The sequence below is a fragment of the Microcaecilia unicolor genome, chromosome 3, assembly GCF_901765095.1.
Source record: "Microcaecilia unicolor chromosome 3, aMicUni1.1, whole genome shotgun sequence".
NCBI classification, from domain to species: Eukaryota; Metazoa; Chordata; class Amphibia; order Gymnophiona; family Siphonopidae; genus Microcaecilia; species Microcaecilia unicolor.
The window spans coordinates 219169311-219194839 of record NC_044033.1 but is presented as its reverse complement, the minus strand read 5'-3'; the positions used below and the strand labels follow the sequence as shown (position 1 = coordinate 219194839).

General features: G+C 42.8%; 2 protein-coding genes across 7 annotated transcripts in view; both read right to left on the bottom strand.

Moving 5' to 3' along the window:
• Positions 1-25529, bottom strand: part of LOC115466322 (CD209 antigen-like protein B) — a 351731-nt gene that overhangs the window by 63155 nt on the left and 263047 nt on the right. The gene's annotated exons all lie outside the window — the stretch shown is intronic.
• The window catches only part of LOC115466323 (C-type lectin lectoxin-Thr1-like), a 52698-nt gene continuing 29025 nt past the window's right edge, over positions 1857-25529 (bottom strand). The window contains exons 3-8 of the mRNA XM_030197500.1: positions 24418-24528; positions 22538-22600; positions 15546-15635; positions 10759-10913; positions 8705-8805; positions 1857-2648 (exon numbers count right to left, since the gene is read on the bottom strand). Of these exons, the coding sequence (XP_030053360.1) occupies positions 2495-2648; positions 8705-8805; positions 10759-10913; positions 15546-15635; positions 22538-22600; positions 24418-24528 (674 nt within the window). The 3' untranslated portion in view covers positions 1857-2494. The remainder of the gene's footprint in view (positions 2649-8704; positions 8806-10758; positions 10914-15545; positions 15636-22537; positions 22601-24417; positions 24529-25529) is intronic.

Below are 25529 nucleotides of genomic sequence, written 5' to 3'. Positions count from 1 at the left end.
TGAGAAGCTTGTCCACCCTTAGAGGTTTAAATCGCGTGGCGTTTCCTTGCTTGGGTGAGGTATTTCCTCTGAGATTAATCCAACACAAATATTATTATTGTTTTAGATTCACTCATTTGTTTAATTATATCTGCTCTCTCATGAGTACCCATTTCTAACAGGGACCCTGGTTTAGCATTTTTATAAGTTCTGGTGGTCAGCACCACGTCCAGTGAGACTTGGAAACTCAATGTCCAGCATTGAGTATCTATGTCTAGTTTAGTTGGGGACAATCAGTGCTTAACCACTGTTTAATATTGATTGGTTTATCTCCAGTAAAGCCCTCCTAGATGGGAAGTGATGGAAATTGAGGTGCTGTGTAGTCTTTACATGCGGATTAATGCAGGACAGCATGCTGATTATTACAGGGAAAAGACTATACTCCAGTCAAAGGAAATGTCAAAGGATGTGTCTGAAGCGCAAATATTAAAAAGTAGAAGAAGGAAATGCTAGGACACGAAAGAAGGCGAACAGTCGACTGATTTGGATGTTAATATTTTATTATTTGCTTTTTCCAAGCTCAATTATGTTACATTTTGAATACTGTCATTTCCTTGTCAGGCTTATTCTCTAAGGCACATGACTTGTCTAAATTTACAACCAGCATCACTGTTCTCAGCTATTGCTTTAGCCACTAAGCTAATTTGACTAAGGGCTGACATGTTCAAATTGAAGATCTAACTTTTTAACCTGGCCGGTTATCGCCTGCTGAATAGTAGTGCTGAGTGGCTAGTTTCTAACCAGCTATGTCACGCAACTTAGCTGGCGAAACACCAATATTTACCACTACACCGGTTAAGTTGAGCGGTTAAGATAGGTCTGCTATTTAAGCGGCCAATCTTTAACCGCTAATGACTTAACCAGCTAGTGCTGACTATGTGTTAGCCGGTTTTGTTGCCACAGGCGGATATTCAATGCTGGTTGCTAGATATGGACTGGCATTCACTATCTGAGGTCAGCACCTCCGGTGGCAGCTAACTGCACTGCCTGCCACCGGCTGAATTTCATGTGTATTTTCTAGGGATGGACACCCATAACATTTTCATGTTGCTCTTTAAAAAAAAAATTTTTAATGTCCAATGAATGTTGTTAATAGTGCGTCCTCTTCTTAAAGCAGTGGCTCCCAAACCTGGTCCTGGACACCCCTGAGCCAGTCAGTTTTTCAGGATATCCACAATGATTATTCATGAGAGACATTTGCATGCAGGGGAGGCAATGTAATAAATATTCATGAGATTTATTTGCATGCAGTGTAGGCAGTATAATATTCATGAGAGACATTTGCATGCAGTGGAGGCAATGTAATAAATATTCATGAGATTTATTTGCATGCAGTGTAGGCAGTATACTATTCATGAGATAGATTTGCATGCAGTGGAGGCAATGTAATAAATATTCATGAGATTTATTTGCATGCAGTGTAGGCAGTATAATATTCATGAGATAGATATGCACACAGTGGAGGCAGTACAATGAATATTTATGAGATAGATTTACACGCAGTGGAGGCAGTGTAATGAATACTCATCAGATACATTTGCACGCCGTGGAGGCAGTGCAATGAATATTTATGAGATTGATTTGCATGCAGTGAAGGCAGTGCAATGAATATTCATGAGATAAATTTGCATGCAGTGGAGGCAGTGCAATAAATATTCATGAGATAGACTTGTATGCAGTGGAGGCAAAATGCATTCATTTCAAATGGCAACCCTCTACCCCCAGATTCTATATATGGCACTTTAAGTTATACATGCAAACTGGCCCTGTGTAGCTGATTTGCATGCATAATTTAATAACAAGCCAATCAGTGCCAATAATTGTATGTTAACAAACAATTATCAGCACTAATTTATGCACACTACTCGCTAAGCGTATTCTATAAAGAAGTCTGTGTAAATTCCACCAAAGTGGATCCCAAAAGGGGGTATGGCCAAGGGAGGAGCATAGGGAGCCAAGGGAGGAGCATAGGGAGCCATGGGCATTCCTAAAATTTATGCGCAGTGTTATAAATTAACCCACTCCATGCCTAAAGCTCGGCGCGGGCATTTACACCAGGATTTCGTTGGTGTAAATGGCTGTGCCTAAATCAGTGATGTGGACGGGCGCTTACTTGTATTTTATAAACCGCGCCTAACATTAGGCACAGTTTATAGAATTTACATAAGGGCGTTTTCCACCGGCGCCAATTTTTTTGGCACCATATATAGAATTTGGTCCCTAATGTGTAAATTATTGAGTAGATGCAATCACAGGATAAAAGCAGGGGGACTTAGCAACTTTGCACCCTATAGATGGGTGGAAAAAAAACCAGTAACAATGATAATGGGGCATTTGGGACACGAAGAGGGAATGAAGCCATGTGTGGAGACTTGCATAAGCCAGTAGAGGCTGAAGTTTGGGGTATGTCAATGGTAGAGCCAGTTCTGAACACATCAGCAACCTGTGCAGGCCATCACTTCACATTTTGATGGACATCTTTTGGTTCCATCTCACAGATCCAATTTCTTTTTGCAGAGCAATCATGATCATTCCAGTTTCCATTAGGGTGCATCTCAACACAGATGTTTTGGTTATTTCCACCGTTTGGCTCCCCTGGGGCCCACTTGCTGCAAAGGAGACAAGAAGAGAAGGATTAAAAAATATTAAAGAAGAAGAAAAGTGAAAAAGAAAACAGAGAAATAAAGTAAATATACATGAGGATATGAGAAGGAGAAAATGCAAAGGAGATGAAAGAAAAGGAGGAAAGATAAATCTTTAGTTTTCACCATATTGTAATAACTCGAGAGCTTTACCTATAACTGGCAGGTAGGACAGGGAAAGTTCTCCCTGGTATGATCCCCAGCCACAGCATAGCTTTTGGAGGGGGAAGAAAAACCTGGCCTGGCAAGAGGAAGTGAAGTGTCCCAAACAGACAAATGCCATGCAATGTTAGACATGGGGAGCATGCACTGATATTGCGAATCATCAACTTGAAATAAGAAAAGTTCGTTGTTCTTTGCTCTGTATCCTGGTGCTTTGAACTTTATGCGATTTTTTAATGACACCAGCTCTTGAAATTTAGGGGCTGTTGCTTTGGTTGTAGTGATTCCTCCTAAGTTGGGATGCTTATTGAATATCCTTTCTGCATTTCTATATAACAAAGTTTCAATTAAGAAAGAACTCATACACAATTGTACTTGTATGTTTAAAAAAAGAGGGAACAGTTGTTGAGAGTAATTATGATGCATAGAGCTTTGCGACTAGTCTCACTTAAAGTTAGCTCGGCTAAAAGGTCAGCCTATACTGAACTCTCTCAGTTCCCACTACGCCACTGGTTTCCAAACCTGGTCCTGCAGGCACCCCAGCCAGTCAGGTTTTTGGGATATCCACAATAAATATTCATGAGAGAGATTTGCGTGCTCTGCTTCCATTGCATGCAAATCTCTCTCGTGGATACTCATTGTGGGTATCTCGAAAACCTGACTGGCTGGGGTGCCTCCAGGACCAGGCTTGGGAACCACTGCGCTACACTATTAAGTATTTATGGGGAAATATATATATATATATATATATATATATATATATATATATATATATATATATATATATATAATAAAAACTCTTTTTAGAGGGTAGGTGTATTCTTTAGGCATCTGTAAGTTTATATTTTTCTACTTTATCAGGGATTGACTCTTTACTAGTTTTAGTCTTTTTGTCTCTCCCAATTGGGATTCAGTGTTTTTGATGGAATTTTAGAGGCAATCCTTGCAGCCAGAGCAGGATCCTGATTTAGTTCAGGCACCTTGGCTGACTAAACAATACAATATTTATTTATTTTTAGTTTTCTTACATTTGTACCCCGCACTTTCCCACTCATAGCAGGTTCAATGCGGCTTACATATTATATACAGGTACTTATTTGTACCTGGGACAATGGACACTCGGCTGCAGCTGGGAGGGGGAGGGGTGCCCAGAGACTAATAAGACAGAGGAAGTAGGAACTTAGGAAGTGAGGACAGTTGGAGATGGAGTGGGCTGATCAATCACTGCCCCAGACTGCTCAAGAGGCATCCATGCTTGAGGGAGAAGAGAGAATGAAAATATCTCCAGAGACTGGGAAGGTACAGTGATGGGAGAACTCTGTGGTTTTCTTGGCTTTCACAAAGTCCCGTGGGAGGACCAGTGCAAATACTAACAGGTGTGAGGGAGGTAGGACCAGCCAGCATTAGAGGATGCTGTAGCTGTTTGAAAATGATGTGAAAAGCCATTGACCAATTTGGAACTATAAAATGAACTTGTGTGAACTTTGAATTGAACTTTGGAATGATAATCAGGGGTAGTGCTTTGGGCTCTATTAAGGGTTTATTTTGAGGAAGATAAGATTGTCCTCAGAAGAAGGAAAAGGTTTAAAGTTTCCTGGGAGGGTTTTTTCCCCCTCTCTTTTGCCAAGCCCTGCAAAAGAGACGGACTGTTTGTCCAAGTGCTTTACTGAGGGGAAGAAGAGGAGGTGTGGAGTGCCTTCTTTTTGGGATTTAACCGTAGGCAATGGAACTAAGGATTGAGATTTGCGGTAGTTTTTTGTTTTTGTTATTTGCTGTGTATTTTGAGACCTGCTTTGCAGCAACCACCTATCTGAGGAGAGGAAAAGACTCCTTATCAGCGTCTCCTCAGCATTACAACCAAGTGATGTGCTACAGTATATATTGCACAAAAAAAGCAGTTCTTTGAAGTTCACCTTGCAACAACTAATATATGAGCATAATATTATAAGGGGGGTTTCTGTGTGTAACCCCTATATAACATGTGGAAAAGGTCATTTTAAAAATCTGTGGCTATTTACCCATGTAAAAAGGATGCACACCCTTATTTTTATGTGGATCCTGCATAGGCATTCCCAGGGGCACAATTTCAAAGCAGCAGCGGTGGAACTGTCATATATTTTTTTTATTTTATAAAATACACGTGTACGGCATAGAGTATGCATACACTTGCACATCTTCTGTTTGCGTTTGAATTTGCGTGCTCTTGGAGATGGTTGTGGGTGCTACTTTATAATGCTATGTGGAGGGGAATTTTTGATACAGTAACATAGTAAATGATGGCAGATAAAGACCTGTATGGTCCATCCAGTCTGATATGACGTCTAAGCACGATTTTGGACTCTTTGTGATCTTCCCCCCCATGACACACTCATCTTGCTCTGCCCTAGTGCATTTTTTTCTAGCGAAAAAGGTGCCAGTACTCAAATGCTAGGCCACCCTTCAGGGGTGAGGTGATCACGGAGGGACCCATCCCACAATAGCCAGACCCCCTGCAACCAGTCACAGAATCTATGGCAAGGGAAAATTGGTGTGTAGAGCCTGAGCTCTTTCATTAAAACTTGGGATCCGTGGATCAATTTTAGCAGACAATGGAAAAGGTGCAGGTACTCAGTACCCCCTCAAAAAAAAGCCCTGCTCTGCCCCCACCCTCCCTCAAGACATACTTAGCTTGCTCTTACTGCCCCACCCCTCTCCATGGCTCAATCAGTGGGAGGTAGCCGGTTATCTCCCACTGACAGCCAGATTCACTAACCCCACGGAAAGAGCCCTTCCCTTACCGATTCCTTAGCGAATCGGTAAAAAACGGGCATGCATGAAGGAAATCGCATGCAAATGAGCTGCTCGCTGTTAGCTCATTTGCACGCAATTTCCTTCTAAGGGCCAGATGCACTAAACTTAACGAGCCAGCAACGTGGCTTTTAAACTGGTTCTAGCCAGTTTAATGCGCAAGTAGTAAACAGAGACATGCACAAAAGGGTTCTCCGAGCCATTTTCCTGTCACGGTAGCAGCTAACGAACACGGAATGCAAATGAGCAAATTAGTATTATAATGTGTATGGGATGCGATGCACTACCGTTTTCCGATCCCCTTACCGTGGAAAACCTAACGGGAAGTTTGCACCTCTCATTGGGGCTGCTGTGAGGGAATCGGAAGGAAAAAAAAAACATCCAAGTGCTCGTCAGTGACGTCCTTTTTTTCTTTTCGAGTGAAGAATGTCCAAGTGTTAGGTACTCAAAAAAAAAAAAAAAAAGGACGTCCCTGACGAGCACATGGACATTTTCCTTCAGCTTTTGTGATGGGCGTCCTTCTCGGACGTGTTTTTCTTACGTGCCTGAAATGACCACAGCCATGGAGGTTCTCTCAACATTCTCCCCTCCAAGGTTGTTTTTAGCTTGCGCCCCCCCCCTCCCAGGATTGGGACATGCGAAGACGTCCAAATCAAAACTATTTGGACGTCCCTCCCTCCAGGTCTCTCTCAGCCAATCACAGCGCGTTTAGCTGATACAATCAGAGCTAAACGCGCTGTGATTGACTGAGAGAGTCCTGGGGGGAGGGACGTCCAAATAGTTTTGATTTGGAGTCGGACTTCCTCGCATGTCCCGATTCGGGGGGGGGGGGGCGCAAGCTGAAAACAACCTTGGAGGGGACGGAGAATGTTGAGAGAACCTCCATGGCTGTGGTCATTTCAGGCACATAAGAAAACACGTCCAAGAAGGACGCCAATCACAAAAGCTGAAGGAAAACGTCCAGGTGCTCATCAGGGACGTCCTTTTTTTTGTGAAGGACGTCTTTGGCATGCGCAGAGCAGCCAGCATAATGATTGACTGCTCTGCGCATGCTCAGCTGGCTGACTGGCTTCCCATCCTTGAGTATTTACGTTCACAAATAGGGGATAGCAGATAACCGGCTATGTCACACAGCATAGCCAGCTATCCACGAATATTCAGCTCATCGCCGGCAAAATTTAGTGGCCAAATCGGGCTGCCTATATAGCAGGCCTGTGTTTTGCCGGTTGAAACTTAACCGACCAACACTGAGTATTGACTTGTCTGGTTAAGTTTAAACCAGCCAAAAAAAACCCCAGATATTCAACGCTGGTCACCAGAAACGGTTCGGCATTGAATATCCAGGTTCAGTACCAACCGCGAGACTTTGGAGCCCATTTACTAAGCTGTGAAGATGCGTAGGCTCGTCCTACGCACATCAATTTTGAATTACCGCCCAGCTATTGCGGGGCCCGGGTGGTAATTTCATTTTATATGCGTGCCCACTATGCACCCTGGAAAATGTCTGCAACTGGGCGGTCATCAACATTATACACATGCTGACAACTACCGCCCGGTTAATGCGTGAGACTTTACCGCTAGGTCAATGGGTAGCGGTAAAGTCTCAGGCCCAAAATGGACGCACGGCAATGTTTATTTTGCCGCACGTCCATTTTTGGCAAAAAAGGGCCTTTTTTACAGGTATGCTGAAAAATGGACCTGCGTGCATCCAATACATGCGTCATACCAGCGCAGGCTATTTTTTGGCGCACCTTAGTAAAAGGACCCCTTAGCCGGCCTGCTTCCAGTGGTCTGAATATTGGGCCTCCATAACTTTTAAGCTCCTACATTAAGATGACTCTTCAGCTCATCAATTTGGCTGAAAATGGGGAACAAATTTAAGAGGCTAATCTATGAGCATACATTCAGGAGTTAATAAGTCTGTAAGTAGGTGTCTAATATTTCTAATGGAACTGTTATGCAAGAGGGTTGCACCTGCTCAAAATTACATGCAGCCCTAGATTTATTTGTCTTTTTTGGCTTTAGACAGAGGACAGCTTCATGGAGGAAATTAACTCATCTCTCTGACCAGCAAATCTACCTCCTTTGGGACCTTTCCTGTCCGCTGAGGGCTCCCTTTTACCCTGTTATGGTGTGTGCACATTTAACTTTTACAAAATTCACCTCATACACGTGTGAAGTGCTGCTATGTACATGGACGTCTCTGCAGTTTATAAAACTGTAATTAAACCCTGGAATTTGTTGCCAGAGAATGTGGTAAAAGCAGTTAGCTTAGCAGGGTTTAAAAAAAGGATTGGATAATTTCCTAAAAGAAAAGTCCATAAGCCATTACTAAGATGGACTTAGGAAAATTCAATTAATTTCTTGTATACCGCTAATATCCCTTTTCTAGGGTTCAGTGCGGTTTACATTCTGGGTGAGACAAAAGAAGATAGTGTTAGTGTGAGGTATGAGAAATATTAGAGACCATTGGTGTAATGCATGAGACTAAAAACATTAAAGGAGAGGATAATGGATGATACTAGGAAATAAAAGTCATGATGGATAATTACAAAGCAGTCTTTGGGAAGAGAGAGGTTTTTAGCCTCTTCCTGAAGTTGAGGTATCTGTTTTCTGCTTATTTCTAGGACAAGCAGTATAAAATCTGTTTTATTGTTCTGAGTTCTTGCCAGGTACTTGTGATCTGGATTGGCCACTATTGGAAACAGGATACTGGGCTCATAGGAGCCAACTTTTCAAAATTATTGGGGGTGCTAAGCCCAATGAAAATAACTCCTCCTTGGACACATACAAGTAATTTTCTCAATATTGGGGGTGCTCAAGCAGCCACAGCACCCACAGAGTCGGCTCCAATGACTGGGCTTGATGGACCTTCGGGCTGTCCCAGTATGGATATACTTATGTATTGAAAATCAGTGCAAAGAACTTGATTTTCCCCATGTGAACCCCACCCTTTTAATCATCAACTTTTCATGGTCCTTAGTTTTCAAAAAGGCCCATTGAACACTCTAATTTCAAATCTTAGGGTTCTAAAAATTATTATAACAATCGTACTTACTTTAAAACTGACTCACCTAAATTTTACAGTGTTTCCATCAGTCCAGGTCCAGCCTTTCGTGTCCTTTTTAAGGCCAATCCAGTAGTGATAAGAATCAATATATTCTAGCAAATATGTCTGATTAGAGAGAAAAATTGTTAATTTAAACCACATAGAGGAGCATTTTCGATAGAACGTTAAATCTGAATTTGGACATTTTACACAAAACATCCAAATTTTGAACAGGAAAGAAGGTCATTTTCGAAAAAGAAAAACGTCTATCTTTTTTTCGGGAAATACTATGGATGTTTTGTATTTTGGAGGTTTTGTGATTTGGACGGGGGGTTTTTTTTGGTCCATTTTTGGAAAAAAAATGTTCAAGTGCAAAATGTACAAAATCAAGCCATTGGGATGTAGGAGGAGCCAGCATTTTTAGTAGACTGGTCCCCCTGACATCCCAGGACAGCAATAGGGTACACTAGAGGGCACTGCAGTGAACTTCATAAAATGCTCCCAGGTACACATCTGACCATTGCTCCCTTACTTTGTCTGCTGAGCCCCCAAAACCCACTACCCCCAACTGTACACCACTACCATAGCCCTTATGGGTGAAGGGGCACCTATATGTGGGTACAGTGGGTTTCTGGTGAGTTTTGGAGGGCTCACAGTTTCCTCCACAATTGTAACAGGTAAGAAGAGGTAGGAGGCTGGGTCCACCTGTCTGCAGTGCACTGCACCCACTACTAGACTACTCCAGGGATCTGCATGCTATTCTAATGGACCTGAGTATAACATCTGAGGGTGGCACAGAGGTTGGCAAGAAATGTTTTTCATCACATTTTTAGGGGGTGGGAGGGGATTAGTGACCACATGGGGAATAAGGAGAGGTCATTCCTGATTCCCTCCAGTGATCATCTGGTCATTTAGGTGCCTTATTCATAATAAAAACAGGTCTAGCTCAAAACGTCTCCTTTAGTCCTGTACGTTTTTTGTTTTGTTCCATTATGGCTGAAAAACATCTAAGTCTTAGGAATAGCTAAGTTCCGCCCTGAATACGTCCCTTTGAGATTTGGACGAACTTCTGACAGACTTCATAGAAAAACGTCTAAAAATAGGTTCGAAAATACTGGATGTTTTTGTGAGAAAAACGTCTAAATGCAGACTTATATCACTTTTTAGACGTTTTTCTCTTTTGAAAATGAGCCTGATAGTGAAACACATGCTATGCTGTCTTCCTCCACCTAATGAGGCAGTGTTCCTCATGTAAGATTCATCATCTCACCTGCCCACAGTACGGAAAAAATGAATCAGCTGGGATAAGGCAGTTACTTCATAAATCTCAGCTACAAATGAAGGTTGTTGCTGTGACTTTGTAGATTTTCAAAATGGTGTAAACATGAATCAACTTTTTACTCTTTCAAATAATACACAGACTAGGAGTCGATCCTTGAACGCATGTAGTAGCATGTTTAAAACAAATAGGGAAAAATATTTTTCCCTCATTGTGCAGTTAAGTCCTGGAACTCATTGCTGAGGTCAAAGCAATTAATGTAGCTGGATTTTAAAAAGATTTGGACAAGTTCTTGGAGGAAAAGTCTATAAACCAGCCATTCCCTACCCATTCCTCGGGGTCACACCTAGTCCCATCAGGTATTCAGGCTATCCACATTGAGTTTTCATGAGTTAGATTTGCATGCACTGCCTCAACTCATGAATATTCATTGTGGATATCCTGAAAACTCGATGAGACTGGGTTGGAAACGGCTGCTATAAACTGTTACTAGGGTAGATTTGGAGAAAGCCGCTGCTTATCCCTGGCATGACTCCTCAAAAAAAAAATCTAATGTGTGAGCTAGCGTGTGCTAACACACAAAATACCGCAAAATGCTTTAATACATTTGAAGTTCTTGGGGATGACAGATACAGAGAAAAGATATTTAGAGGATGAAGCTATTGAAGTCTATTGAGGACAAAGATGTGATTATAAGAGCAAGATTCTTCACCACAGGGTGACTGTGTAAAGGAGAAGAATGGTTTACTTCTTGGCCTTTACCATCTTCCTATCATTTCCTCCATTTCACAGTTACTTACGAGTTCATTTTCTTTGAGAATCAACAAGTGAGATCCCTTAGAACTGCAGAACTGTTTGGCACCTTCCCAGGTTTGAGTGTCGGTTGAAAAGAAGTAGCAAGAACCTTCAATCCAGTCCCAGCCTCGTTTGCATCTGCAACATCTACAAGCTGACTCTACGAGAATTAAGATGTCGAGAGTTAGCAGTAAATTTAATTTAAGAGGCTGAGATTGTATATATATATATAATTTTTTTTTATATTTATTGACGTCAGTGCAGTAGGAACAAATTCAAAGCGTAACATGTTACACAACAGTTCACCTGTGGTACACAAAATGCTTCAACTAAAACAGACATGAGATGAAACAATCCCATACTAACACAACAGTTGTCATGAAAAACATTCCCATACTGACTTTTTGTTATTTTATATATAGATAGATCTACTCTAAACCCATCCCAGTAACTCACTCAACCAATTCTAAGCAACATCCCACCTAGCAAAACACCATACATACCTACATACATACCCCCCTCCCCCCCCCCCCCCCCCCCCCCCCCACTCAGTCTTGTAATATCTGGAAATCTGGGGACAAAATCTCGCCCAAAAGCCTTTGCCATAGAAGGGCGTATTGCCTGTTATCCACGTTAGGGGATTTTCTGTGAATCATACACTCATAGTTAGCCACATCTGTCATTTTGGCCACCCAGCAAAATGATCCTCACTTGTCCAGAACTGTAAGATCATTTTTTTAACTACCAAAGTTGACATGTAAAGAAATCTTCCTTGCGGCGGGGAAAAACTTTGAGCAATCAAATCGGACTGCTCCTTCACCATTCCACTGTTGACTGCAATACCCTGCTAAGGACTTGGAACGCCATGTTCCATATAGTTAATTTTGGGCATTCCAAAAAAGAGTGCAAAAGATTGCCAATCCCTCCCCGACATTTAAGACCCAAATCTGTATCCCACATCTTGTTTGGGATTATATTTTACATTCCTTGAGTAAGCAGTGAAGTTTACACTCCTAGTGTGCTCAGAACTAACCTATTTGAAGACATTACCCCCACCAGTGAATAATGCAACAATCCCGAATAGAATGGCAATAAGGACCAAGTCCTAAAGCCACGCATAGGATGTTGTGGGTGCTTGAGCACCCCCAATATTGAACAATGACTGTGTCCAGAAAGAGGTGATTTCTGTTGAGTTTAGTACCCTCAATAATTTTGAAAATTTGGCTCCTATGAGCCAATTAACATGACAAAATGAGGGGCCCTTTTACTAAGCCGCATAAGCCCAATTTGGAGTTACCACCAGACTACCGCGTGGCTCTTGCGGTAATTTCATTTTTGGCGCACGTCCGAAAAATATTTTTTATTTTCAGGTGCGCATAATGGCCGCACACCAAGTGGCATTTTGACACGAGGAGGCCATTACCGCTAGGTCTGAGACCCAAAATGGACGCGCGGCAATTTTGATTTCGCTGAACGTCCATTTTGGGGGAGGGGAAAAAGGCCTTTTTTACAGGCACGCTAAAAAATGGATCAGCACACGTGCCTTTGTAAAAGGACCCCTAAGTCAATGATGGATGTTCAGGGAGAGCTACATAATTTCTGTTGTATGAAACAGTGGTACAAGAGAAGCATAGATGGATATGGGGCTGAGGCAAAGGAGGGGTGTGAATGGGAAGTGTTACAGAGAGGTGATGTAGGAGAGGGGTGAAAATTAGGGCTGCATTTTAATCCCAGTTAACTATGCAATTAATGCACCAATCATTAATCGCGATTAAAAAAATGTAAGCGCGTTGCGGAGTCTCCTGTCTCCTTCAAACATCTCTTCTACTCTCTCCCATTACTAACCCCTGTTCTCAGCGCAATTCAACATCTTCTCCCCCACCAGCTCATCAACATCACCCACTCGTGTGCCAGTCTATCTTAAAAGATGGTCTTCTGTTGAACCTTGGCAGTAAAGCCTCTGTTTAGTTTTTAATTCCCTCCCACCAACCCCATCTCCCACTCACCCTGCAGCCGATTTATAAGCTCTCTAGCCAGTTTGAAGGAAGACAATGTAGATTGAAGATTTTATTTTTAGGCTTTTTGTGCAACAAGTGCTGTGCCTGATTTATTTATTTAAGAAAAACAGTTTATTTAAATTCTAATGTTATATTGCTGGGGACACTTTTGCGCTTTTTTTGTTTTATCTTAGTAGAGAGGAATTAGCTTGATTTTGCTCTTTGAGCTTCTTTGCTTGCTTGACCCAGGATTTCTTTTTTACCTCCATTTCAAAAGCAGAGATAACCTAAATAATCTGTTTTGAAGTCTCTGCACTTCTGAGTGCTACACCTTAGCCACGGGTGGGCCAGGGCCCACCCACTTAGGACTCAGGCCCACCCAACAGTCGCACACGTTTAGCAGTAGCTGATGGAGATACCAAGCTCTGCCAGCTGAAGACTTCTCCCTGATGGTAATGAAAACACTACTGTCCACGATACTGGCACATGCGCATGCTCAGTTTTCAGCGCATGCCTGCTGCAGACTGCCAAGTTGGAAACAAGCATTTTCCTGCCAGCTGAGATATTTATTTGATGGGGGGGGGGGGGGGGGAGAACATTTGGTGCCCACCCACTTCTTGCCTAGGCCCACCCAAAATCTGTTGTCTGGCTACACCCCTGTCTTACACAAAAGAGGACATCTGCCACTTTTAGCCTACAGGACAGCTGAAGAAAAGATAGGAACTTTGGTAGGGCTTTTTCTGTTTTCTTTCTACAGGTGCAAATACTTCTGCAACTGCAGTATGGCTGGGAAACATCCTGTCACCAAAGCTGTTGCCCCAGTTAGCTTCTGCCTCTGTGCAGACAGAAAATGTGATCCCCCACTAGACCACCAGGGATACAGGTAGGCCCAGAGAGGGACCTATCTAGACCAAGGGGAATTGGGGGGGGGAGGGGGACACATTCCAGTTGTTTAGGTCCCAGTCGATATTTAATGACAGGACCTGCATAGCTACACCAGTCAAGTTTGGACAGCTTTTGAGCTTTTGAACATAAGTGTTGCCATACTGGGACAGACTGAAGGTCCATCAAGCCCAGCATCCTGTTTCCAACAGTGGCCAATCCAGGTCACAAGTACCTGGCAATATCCCAAAACAGTACAATACATTTCATGCTGCTAATTCTAGAAATAAGCAGTGGATTTTCCCCAAGTCCATTTTAATAATGGTCTACGGACATTTCCTTTAGGAAGCCATCTAAACCTTTTAAAAACCCCGCTAAGCTAACTGCTTTTACTACATTCTCTGGCAACGAATTCCAGAATTTAATTACACGTTGAATGAAGAAATATTTTCCCGGATTTGTTTTAAATTTACTACTTTCTAGCTTCATTGCGTGCCCCCTAGTCTTAGTATTAGCTATGCATGTCCTGTCACTGAATACACCTGCAGAACCACCAGATCCTCACTAATGTCACCCTCTATACTGCCCCTGACCTGCTCACGATGTGGGGGTCAGTCAGAGCCGATATTCAGCAGTTAAGTGCCACTGAATATCAGTAGTTGGATGGCCCCAGGCAATTCAAGTGGGCAGGAGCCTCTCCTGTCCACTTAAATAGCTTTGAACATTGGGCCTTAAAGTACGTCTCAGATCAGGAGGATGGTATGATGTAGGTACTCAATGACTGGGAATCCAAACAGAGGCCTTACAGATCTCCTGCACCACAATTCAGAAACAAAAAGCAGATCCCAAATAGGGCTGAAGATACAACTAAAATCCAAAGACCTTAAAAATACCCAACATGGGCCATGTTTCACCCGTACGTGGGCTGCATCAGGAGTAATATACACTGGAAGGAGTGTGATTCGTATACACTCCTAACAAAAGTGCTAATGCTCTGCAAAACAGCCTGTTTGCACTCTCTGCTCAACTGTAGCATGTCACACACCACAAAGGTGCTGTTTAACCCTGTGGTGAGTGACATGCTACAGCTGAGCAGAGAGTACTGTTTTGCAGAGTATTAGCACTTTTGTTAGAAGTATACACAAATCACACTTCTTCCTGTGTATATTACCCCTGATACAGCCCATGTACAGGTGAAACATGGCCCACGTTGGTTATCATTAAAAACTTTGGATTTTTATTAAATGAGTTGTATCTTCACCTTTTCTTGGGTACTCAATGACTGTAACGGGTGAATTACCCCTGTGCAGCAGCCTTCCATACTGAATTTATCAAAGTTAAGACCAGGACTGCACCAGCCTGGACACAAAATCTGAAGCCGATCGATACTTTTAACTGATAACCTTGAATTTTCTCGATTATCATGTTAGTCTTTCGTGTACTGCCCATAGAGACTCGGAACAAGACTGAGGGGCCCTTTTACTAAGCCGCGTAGGTGCCTATGCACATCCTATGCGTGTACATTTTGAACTACCACCTGGCTACCACGTGGCCCAGGCGGTAATTTCATTTTTTTAATGTGCATCCACTAAGCATGCCAGAAATTTTCCGGTGCGCGATGCTAACAGGGCCGTAATCAGCATTGTACACATGTAGACCATTACCGCCCGGTTAACGCATGAGACCTTACTGCTAGGTCAATGGGTAGCGGTAAGGACTCAGGCCCAAAATGGACGCGTGCCAATTTTAATTTTGCCGTATGTCCATTTTCGGAAAAAAAAAGGCCTTTTTTGCAGTTGTGCTGAAAAATTGACCTGCGCGCATCCAATACAAGCGTCTACACCAGCACAGGCCATTTTTCGGCGCACCTTAGTAAAAGGACCCCTCAAAATCTCTCTGCCACTCTCTCTTACCAGTGTTGTTCTGAAGCTCCAGTAGGGCACTCTGCATATCATTCCTGGCTTCTTTCTGCTCCAACCTCACCTCTGCCAGATGCACCGACACTGAAACACAAGAAACTTCATGAAATACAGAGAAGACTGTGCAAACCTTTTAGATTAAGTACAGTACCCTTGATATAGCTACAGCTGAAAAAGCCAAATTTGTTCAGATTTGGACAAAACCAGGGGAAAACATGCAAAGTATGGCTCATGGAATTCTTTCCAACCTGTTATATGTGTTGTGTATGTTGTGGGTTGCTGGGAGTGATGGGCCAGTTTGTGTGTGTGTGTGTGGGGGGGGGGGGGGGGGGGTAAGGGCAGAGCCAGCCCTCCAATTTTGGGGGTACCCAGGGGTGGACTTGGGGGGGGGAGTGTAGATTAGATAAAATGTATTACAATCCGTGGAGTATTTCAACTTAAAAATCTGTTTAGTTTGTGGATGTACAAACTCTGAAATGGTCATAGCATGAATACAGAGAACATCCGCCAAAAACGGAGAACAAAGAGGTAAGAAAAGAGTGGGAGGTTGACCACGGATCCCAAAGACTGATGAACACTTGAAATCAAATGTTTATTAGATAAAAGAGAATCGACACAACACTGTGTTTCGGTCGCTAGGCCTGCATCAGGAGTCTGTATGAGCAGAAACTTCTGAGAAGATGATGATATACAGTATAAGATTATACTGTTTGTATATAGAGATTATTCAATCCTTTGGTAAAACTGTTTTTGAAATTTATGAACCATTGTAGAGGCTTGTGCTTCAAAATCATCAGTCAGTACAGATACTACTCAATCTTAAGAATTGAAAAAGATGCAAGTTCTTTTTTAATTTCTTGTCATGAAAGCTAGTATAATGAAGGCACAAATTCCTATCTGTAGTTTTTTTTTGTAGATAGATGTACTAAAATGTTTTTAAGCATGTTAAAAACATGCATGTTAAGCTGTGTTTGTACACAGCCAGATTCATGCGCAAATCCAAATTAAACTAAATAATATCAATAATTGATACCTAATTTATTTGCATGTGGATCTCAGGATCATGCGTTCTTTTGGGCATCCACCATTTATAGACTCCAGGGGATAGTGCGCAACTCTTTGCATAAAGTGCACCTTGTTTCAAAAGAGTTTTCACACTCAGGGGCCCTTTTACAAAGACGCACCAAAATGTAGCCTGCGGTACTGAGAGCGTGTGGAGAGGGTGGTGGATATGTGGAATGCCCTCCCGCGGGAGGTGGTGGAGATGAAAACGGTAATGGAATTCAAACATGCCTGGGATAAACAAAAAGGAATCCTGTTTAGAAGGAATGGTTCCACGAAATCTTAGCGGAGATTGGGTGGCGATGCCGGTAATTGGGAAACAAAACCAGTGCTGGGCAGACTTCTACGGTCTATGCCCTGATCGTGACTGGATGGGGATGGGCCGGAGTGTAAATTTTAAGGGGCTTCGATGTTAGCTTCAGAAATTAGTACAAGAACAGTGCTGGGCAGATTTCTACGGTCTGTGCCCTGAGAATTGCAGGGACAAATCAAACTCTGTTATAAAGTATCGCATACCATGTAAAATGAGTTTATCTTGTTGGGCAGATTGGATGGACCGCTCAGGTCTTTATCTGCCGTCACTTACTATGTTACTCTTTGGGGTTCTACATGGAATGTTGCTACTAATTGGGATTCCGGAATCTTGTAACTCTTTAGGATTCCAGAATCTTCAGAACTTTTAGTACAAGAAGAGTGCTGGGCAGATTTCTACGGTCAGTGCCCTGAGAATGGCAAGGACAAATCAAACTCGGGTATAGTGTCACATACCATGTAAAATGAGTTTATCTTGTTGGGCAGACTGGATGGACCTACAGATCTTTATCTGCTGTCATTTACTATGTTACTATGTTTCTTAATCAAAATATCAAGGAAGTTTAATCTCTATGGGTGTCCTTTTACTAAGGTGCGCTGAAAAATGGCCTGCACTAGTGTAGGGGCATGTTATGGGTGCATGCAGATCCATTTTTCAGCGCACCTGCAAAAAAGGCCTTTTTTAAAATTTTTGCCAAAAATGAATGTGCAGCGAAATAAAAATTGGCGCGCGTCTATTTTGGGTCATTGACTTAGCGGTAAGGTCTCTCTCATTAACCAAGCAGTAATGGCCTACGCACATCAAGTTGGAGTTACCGCCCTATTTTCGCCATGTGCCAGAAAATAAAATATATTTTTTGGTGCGCGTAGTGGACTTGCGTCAAAAATGAAATTACCGCATGAGCCACACTGTAGCTGGGTGGTAAGCATGAATTGATGTGCATTGGGCGCATGTAGGCACCTACTTGGCTTAGTAAAATGGCCCCTTTATCTTGAAATTGCAAAGATAAAGTCTTTCATATTGAGCCACAAATAGAATTGTTGGAGTCTAAGGGCCCCTTTTACTAAGCCGCGTAAGCGTCTTGTGAGCCGCAACTGGCTCCCGATCTGCCGGAACTTCCAAAAACATGCCGGTCGCTCACCCACCTCTGAGTTAGGATAAATATTCCTCTGTTCCAAAAGTTATAAAGTCCAAGGAACACTCCAAAAGTTATAAAGTTCAAGGAACCCTCCCCAAACCTGTACACTGTGAGCCGCGACCGGTCTCCTCAATTCAGTGTACCCGGCTATATCTCATTACAGTCATGGCCACCCACAGTTGCTCTGCCAAAAGTCTAACCTTAAAGACAGTTCATTCGCAGTTCTGCAGACTTATTCCTCCTTCATTCACATTGATGCAAACTTATTTCCCTTTCTGTCAGTCCCAACTCTCTGCATTTTCACAGTCACAGTTCAATCCCTCACTTTCCTCCCCTTTACCTTGTACTGAAGAAGAAAAGACCAACCTCCCACACTTGCCAGATCACCAACTTCTGGCAACCACCCACATTGGTCAGGATTTTACTGCCTCGGATCTTCAGTACTCATGCTCCTCCCTGTCTTTGAGCCACTGCAGAGACTTCCATTCTCTCTATCTCCTCTTCCACCTCCTCCCCTCTTGTGTTTTCCTCTCCCCAGTCCATTAACTCTAACTCTCCTTGACTCCCCAGCTGATCCTCATTCTCCTGATTAGATTCCATCTCCCAATCTTCCCCTCCCCCGTCCGACTGCTGGGAACTGTAGTTTTCCCCTTTCTGTCCTCTCCCCTCTTGCCAAGGCTCCTGGGTGTTGTATTTCTCCTTCCTTCCCTGGTTGCTTACTGGATTCCTCCCAAAGAGAGGGTGGGGTCTAGCCCCACTAGAATTCTGGGACCTGTAGTTTAAAGACTTGGACAGGACAGTGTTCTCTCGGTTATTATTGAAAGTCCTTGGCTTTCACTGGGCACTCACTCTCTCACAGTCTACACGCGCCCAATGCATGCCAAAGTCGACTTACCGCCCGACTACCGCATGGCTCTTGTGGAGATTTCATTTTTGGCGCATGTCCGATACATGCACCTGAAATTTTTTTTATTTTATTTTCTGGCATGCGTAGTAGACGTATGCCAAGTGGCATCTTGACGCGCGTAGGTCATTACTGCCCAAATTGTTTACCGCTAGGTCTATGGCTGGCGGTAAGGTCAGAGACCCAAAATGGACACGCGGCAATTTTGATTTTGACACACGTCCATTTTGGGGGTAAAAAAAAAAAGAAGCCTTTTTTACAGGTGTGCTAAAAAATGAATTGGTGTGCGCCCAAAACCCATGCCTACACTACCGCAATGCCACTTTTCAGCGTGCCTTTGTTAAAGGACCCCTGAGTTTCATTCCCAAAGCAAAAATATCTCATCTGTATATCACTGATAAAAAGAATTTTTTTTTTAAGGGTGATCAGATAATAATGTCTTCTCAAGAGGCAACACACAGGTTTGCAATGTCCGGGCCCATTGTAGCACCCATCGCCACCCCTTTAATTGGTTGAAAAAATGTTTTTTGAAAACAAAAATAATTTTGCGTTAAGGCAAGAGTCGCAAATGTTGAGATGAGATGATTTGGAATTCTGTGGAGATTTGTTTTACCCCTCAAAGATATTTTCAGTGATGAGAAGGGTCTCTGTCAGAGAGATATTCGTATAAAGGGAGTCATTATCAAGTGTGACTAATAGAATCACCATCATATTCATTGAATAAATTAATAAAATGTGTACAATAGTCAATCTTTGATACATAAACCTGTTAAAAGTAATCTAAAAATGTGGACAAAGGTTTAAGAACCGAACTGTTGCCAGAGACAGTGGACCTACCGGGAGGATTTGTTGTGGGCTTATGAATTTTAGGCAGGATAAAAATAGTTGGTTTAACTGGAGATTTTACTTTAAAAAAATACCCACCTTGTTTTGCAATGTCTATCATTTCTGAAAATTTCCTTTTGTAAATGTGATATAGGGGCTTCTCTCAGAGGGACATAATATTCTCTGTTATCAGTTGTCTCTTAACCTCATCGATATAATCTGCCCTACGACGATCCCTCTTCCCTTATCAGCAGGTTTGATAACTGTCAGAATTGTGCATACACCTAACTGCTGGCTAAATCAAAACATCTTTATTTTGATTCTCCAAAAGACAAATGTTCCTTTGTATGCACCACTTAAAAGGGAGGGATCCATGTTGAAAGATTACATAAGAACATAAGAGTAGTACTGAGTCAGACCAATGGTCCAAACAGTGGCCAAATCAGGTCACAAGTACTTGACAGAAACCCAATTAGCAGCAACATTCCATGCTACCAATCCTGGGGCAAACAGTTGCTTCCCCAATGTTATCTCAATAGCAGATTATGGGCTTTTCCTCCAGGAATTTGTCCAAACATTTTTAAAACCCAGATACACTAACCGCTGTTACTACATCCTCCGACAAAGAGTTCCAGAGGCTAACTATCTGTTGAGTGAAAAAATATTTCCTCCTATTTGTTTTAAAAGTATTTCCATGTAACTTCCTCGAGTGGCCCCTAGTCTTTGTACATTGGGAATGAGTAAAAAATCGATTTACTTCTACTTGTTCTACACCACTCAGGATTTTGTAGACCTCAATCATATCTCCCCTCATCCATCTCTTTTCCAAGCTGAAGAGCCCTATCCTCTTTCACCTTTCCTCATATGAGATGAGTTCCATCCCCTTTATCATTTTGGTCAATCTTCTTTGAAGCTTTTCTAATTCTGCTATATCTTTTTTGAGATACGGCAACCAGAACTGAACGCAATACTCAAGGTGTGGTCACACCATAGAGCGATACAGAAGCATTATAGTATTTTCGGTCTTATTCACCCTCCCTTTCCTAATAATTCCTAGCATCCTGTTTGCTTTTTTGGCCACCGCCGCACACTGAGCAGAAGATCTAATTACTACAATTGAAGTGTCCAAATGAGGAGCATTTGTTTTGGAGAAGAAGTGTATGATTTAAAGTTCATGCATAAGATGGAAGAAATCAATTTGTGTTTGAAAAACGTATTTTCTGATCAGGACAAAAGTAAGTCCTTTTTGCAGTACCTTAATTTCGGTGTCAGATTGAAAACAGGAATGTCTACCTTCAGCTGGGTCTGAAATAGCAAACTCTGTCCCTGCCCCTCTCATGTACAGTATGTATGTGGGGAATTGTCCCCTCTATGGATTCTGGTGATATTGATTGCTTTGGTTGTATCTGTATTGATTGAGATTGTGCTGATTGTGATGGTGAGAATCTGACATTTCGTTGTGTCGATGGGATTTGGGAGGGACCTTGTCCCAGATCTTCTCTAAAAAAGACTTTAGAGGACCTAGAGTTAATTGAAGTGATTGACGGGACTGGTTAGAAGGGAGGTGTAAATATCATCTGATTCACTTCAAATCCTTTTTCTACTTCTCCTTCTTTCCTCTGTACCTGAGTTGTTTCTTGCCTTAGATGTACTTGATCATCTAAATACATGGCTGGTGCTCTTAAAATCATCAAACCTCTTGGCATCATCTTTGACCAATAATATTGTAAAATAGTTGCAAAATGTAGGTCATTGCAAATGATATTCTTTTTCAAGGCAATGAGTTCAGACCATTTTTCTACTAGATCATCCTCTGTTGACAAATTGGCTTCGTCTTCCTCTCTAGAAGGTGGGTCTTGTACAAGTCAATGCAGTCGATCTGAGAAATTGAATACATTGTCCTAAGGTTGGCATGTCTTGATCTAACTCCAGCAGAAATAAATTAGGATATAGGAAAAAAGAGCAAACACTATGAATAAAGCTGTCAAATGGAAGAAAGTAAGGGAAGACAAATTTGATTCCAACTGAAAAATGTAATGCAATATAAAAACATCAATGAAAATTTTCAAGGGCCAGTGAGAGCTCACTGGACGCCACCGGAACCACAATACTTTCTAAGGCTTGGGGCCCTCTCTCAGGGTAAACTAATTTCAGGATGCCCTGCCCTTCACAAAGAAAAAAGAACTCTCCCTGGGGCTCCTGCCAGCTTCTCTGAGATTGATCGCATTACCGCACTGGACACCTTCTGGCATCTGTCTCCGCCACTCCAGATTCGGGGACCATTCCCTTTCAATCGGCCGAGGGTGACAGAGGCCATCGCCCGACTCTTCCAAATGGTGCTTGCCTATCTCTTAGCACAGACTGACCTATGTTCAATTGCTATTCACATGGAACCCTTCTCCAATTCGGCCTTCAAAGTTCTTGTTTATAAACAATTAGGCTGCCCTTGTATGGACTCCCCATGTATTACTACCCCTTTTAATTTCTAGTTATTGTAAAAGACCAGAAAAACAGTAAAAGGTTTTTAAAAAAAGTTTTGGTGGTCTTTTCCGACAGCGGTTTCTATTATCACAGGACTAAGGGATCTACATTGTTCATATAGCGTTTAATTTCCTGGCAAGAAGTGAGATTGTACTGTTTGTGACCCCTGATGCAGGTGCTTGGTCGCCGAAACATGGCCCGTGTCGAGTCTTTTCAATAAAGAATTTCCCATTCTCCTGTTCCCATTGTGCTCAGAATCTCACCGTTGCCGACGATGTCCAAATATTCCATTTGTAATTTCTCCAGTTCTTCTGAAATCTTGGAGTCTAAAACAAGAAAAGAAGGAAAAGCATCATTTCATATTTTTTCACAAGATACCAAGATACCCTGCACTTTGTGTGTGTGTGTGTGGGGGGGGGGGGGGGGCGAGAATGCATCTTCCTTGGGAGTTGCATTGTACATTTCTCATGCATGACCCATCTCTGCAGAAATTAAGGGGTGTTTCCACTAAAGTGCACTACATTTTAAGTAATTAGTAGTAGTAGCTGCATGTGTTAGAATTTACGCAAGCTGCTTTACAGCATACGCCTAGCAAAGCGCGAGCATAAATTCCAATTATGGTGTATTAGTGTTGATAGTTGCTTTTCATCGGCCAATTATCAAAACTAAGTGGCATGTTAACCAATTGAGACGTGTGCATAGATTAGGCGCATGCACTAATTATACATGCATTAATGTATGAAGAGTGGGAGTACGACCAAGGATACCAGAAACTGGAAGATGTTCTTAAATAAAAACTTTATTAAAGGTTTGAAGACTCGACACGTCGTGTTTCGGCCGTCAGGCCTGCATCAGGAGTCTACTGTGCAGAGTGCTGCAGGACAATAACGATGGAAATCCTCTGGAGATTTTACAGAAGGCTGTCTCTTGCACGTGCGTGCAGCGATTCTGACGGACTTTTTCAAATAGTCTTTCTAAAGACTACTACGCTATTTCAGAAGAATCAACCTCATTAGCATTTAGTAATTCTCCGTGCAAGAGACAGCCTTCTGTAAAATCTCCAGAGGATTTCCATCGTTATTGTCCTGCAGCACTCTGCACAGTAGACTCCTGATGCAGGCCTGACGGCCGAAACACGACGTGTCGAGTCTTCAAACCTTTAATAAAGTTTTTATTTAAGAACATCTTCCAGTTTCTGGTATCCTTGGTCGTACTCCCACTCTTCATACATTATTGTTTTTACCGTGGGGTGCTTGAGTTTTCCACTTGCTGGTGGATCTTCTCCCTAATTATACATGCGCCATATAGAGAATCCTTGGGGTAAGGAACCCTAAGCAAAGCCTTTCTTTGGCTCTCTTTTAGATTTACCTCATGTTCAAGTCAGATCCTGCAGAAGGGACGCAGGGTGTCAGACTCTACCACACAGATACCCTGCAGTTCACTCAAGCGGTCCTTCTGTAGTTTATATTCTCTGAAACTTTGACGCCTCATTTCCACACATCATGGCATTGCTTCTATTTTTTTTTTGAATCATTGAATATTTTATTGTATTTTAAAGATGTGTATGAACAACTTGGACAATACCATTGCAAAACTAGCAAAGTAAATACATGAAGATGGAGTCACAAACCATGTAACCCTCTCTCATACACTTAAATTCCCTGTAATACAAATCAACTTCTGTCCATATAACCCCCCACCCTTCCCTCCTCCATACTCGCACCTTAACCCCCAACTCTATTGGCTTGTCCAGTGGGTTCTTCAGGACAATCTCCGCATCTCCCCTCCCTATGTACCCACCCTCTCTCCAACCAAACTGACCTTCAACACAAAATCTCTCAACCCCCTCCCCCAACTCAGATATATTTGAAGTCTATCCCAATCTCGTTTGTGAGGTAAAAAGCAGTCCCTATGTTGTGCTGTGAGGCGTTCCATATAAAATAGTTGACCCAGCTTACTGGTGTTTCTTTTTTTTTAATCCCCCAAAATCTCATTTAGTTTTTTTTCTTGGACTCACTTCCCATTATCTTCCTGGTGTTTGAATAATTTGAGATCCTCCAGGATGACGAAAAAGTCTGTAGCACTGGAGAACCCTTTAACTCCTCAAGGAGCACCTCTAACACTCACCTCTGGTCATACTTACATTTCAGAAAAGCCACTGTACCTAGGATTACCCACAGCAGCAGAGAAATGACCAGCAGAACATAGAGGATGACACTGGAATTTCTGTCTCTGCCCTTCTTGTTGCGGGAAACTGGAAAGAGAAGCGGTAATTAGCATTCAGAATAAATCTCACATTGGGAGACAGTGTGACATGACATATTCCTTCTCCTCTCTAACAGAACTGTAAACCTCATAAATATACACTAGTAGGTTTTCTTCAGGGAGTGGATGGAGGCACTGTTACTATTCTATGGGCCTTAAAGTGGTTGTGAACAACTCCTCAATCCAAAAAAACAGCACAAAAGGCTCTCAAGAGTGGAACCGGTCAGGGCCACCAAGAGACATAGCCGGGCCTGAGGCAGAACCACATGCTGCCCCCCCCCCCCCCCCCCCCCCCGTCTACTTGCAATGCCGCTCCCTCCTGCCTGCCCCCTTACCTTTCTGTCTGTGCCTCCAAGGGGGGGGGGGCCTGGGCCCAGTGCCAGCAAGTCTTTTCCTGCCTGCCTGCTTCTACGGTCTGTCCTCTCCTGCTCCTGTCCATGCCGGGAGTCAGGACTCCTATTACTACTAATCATTTCTATAGCACTACTAGATGTATGCAGTGCTGTACACATTATATGCAGGTACTTTCTCTGTTCCTAGAAGGCTCACAATCTAAGTTTTTTTGTTTGTTTGTTTTTTATATACCAGGGGCAATGGAGGGTTAAGTGACTAGCCCAAGGTCACAAGGAGATGCATGGGGAATTGAACCCAGGTTGCCAGGATCAAACCATTAGGCAACTCCTCCCTGGATGACTGCATTAGCATGATATCGCACTATTGCACTCAACCGGGTCCTGGGTGGCATGCAGGAGCAAGAGAGGACAGATCCAAAGCAGGCAGGCAGGAAGAAGCTTGCCAGAACCGGGCCCCAGGTCCAGGTCCCCCCCCCCCCCCCCCCTTGGAGGCTGGGCCCGGGGGATTCCCCCCCCCCCGCCCCCACTTCGGCGGCCCTGGAACAGGTGTACTTTACTGATGATCCGACACAGGCCGTGTTTCAGCATCAGGGGTTAGTCCACCAAAACGGCACTGTTTATGAATGAGATAACGCAG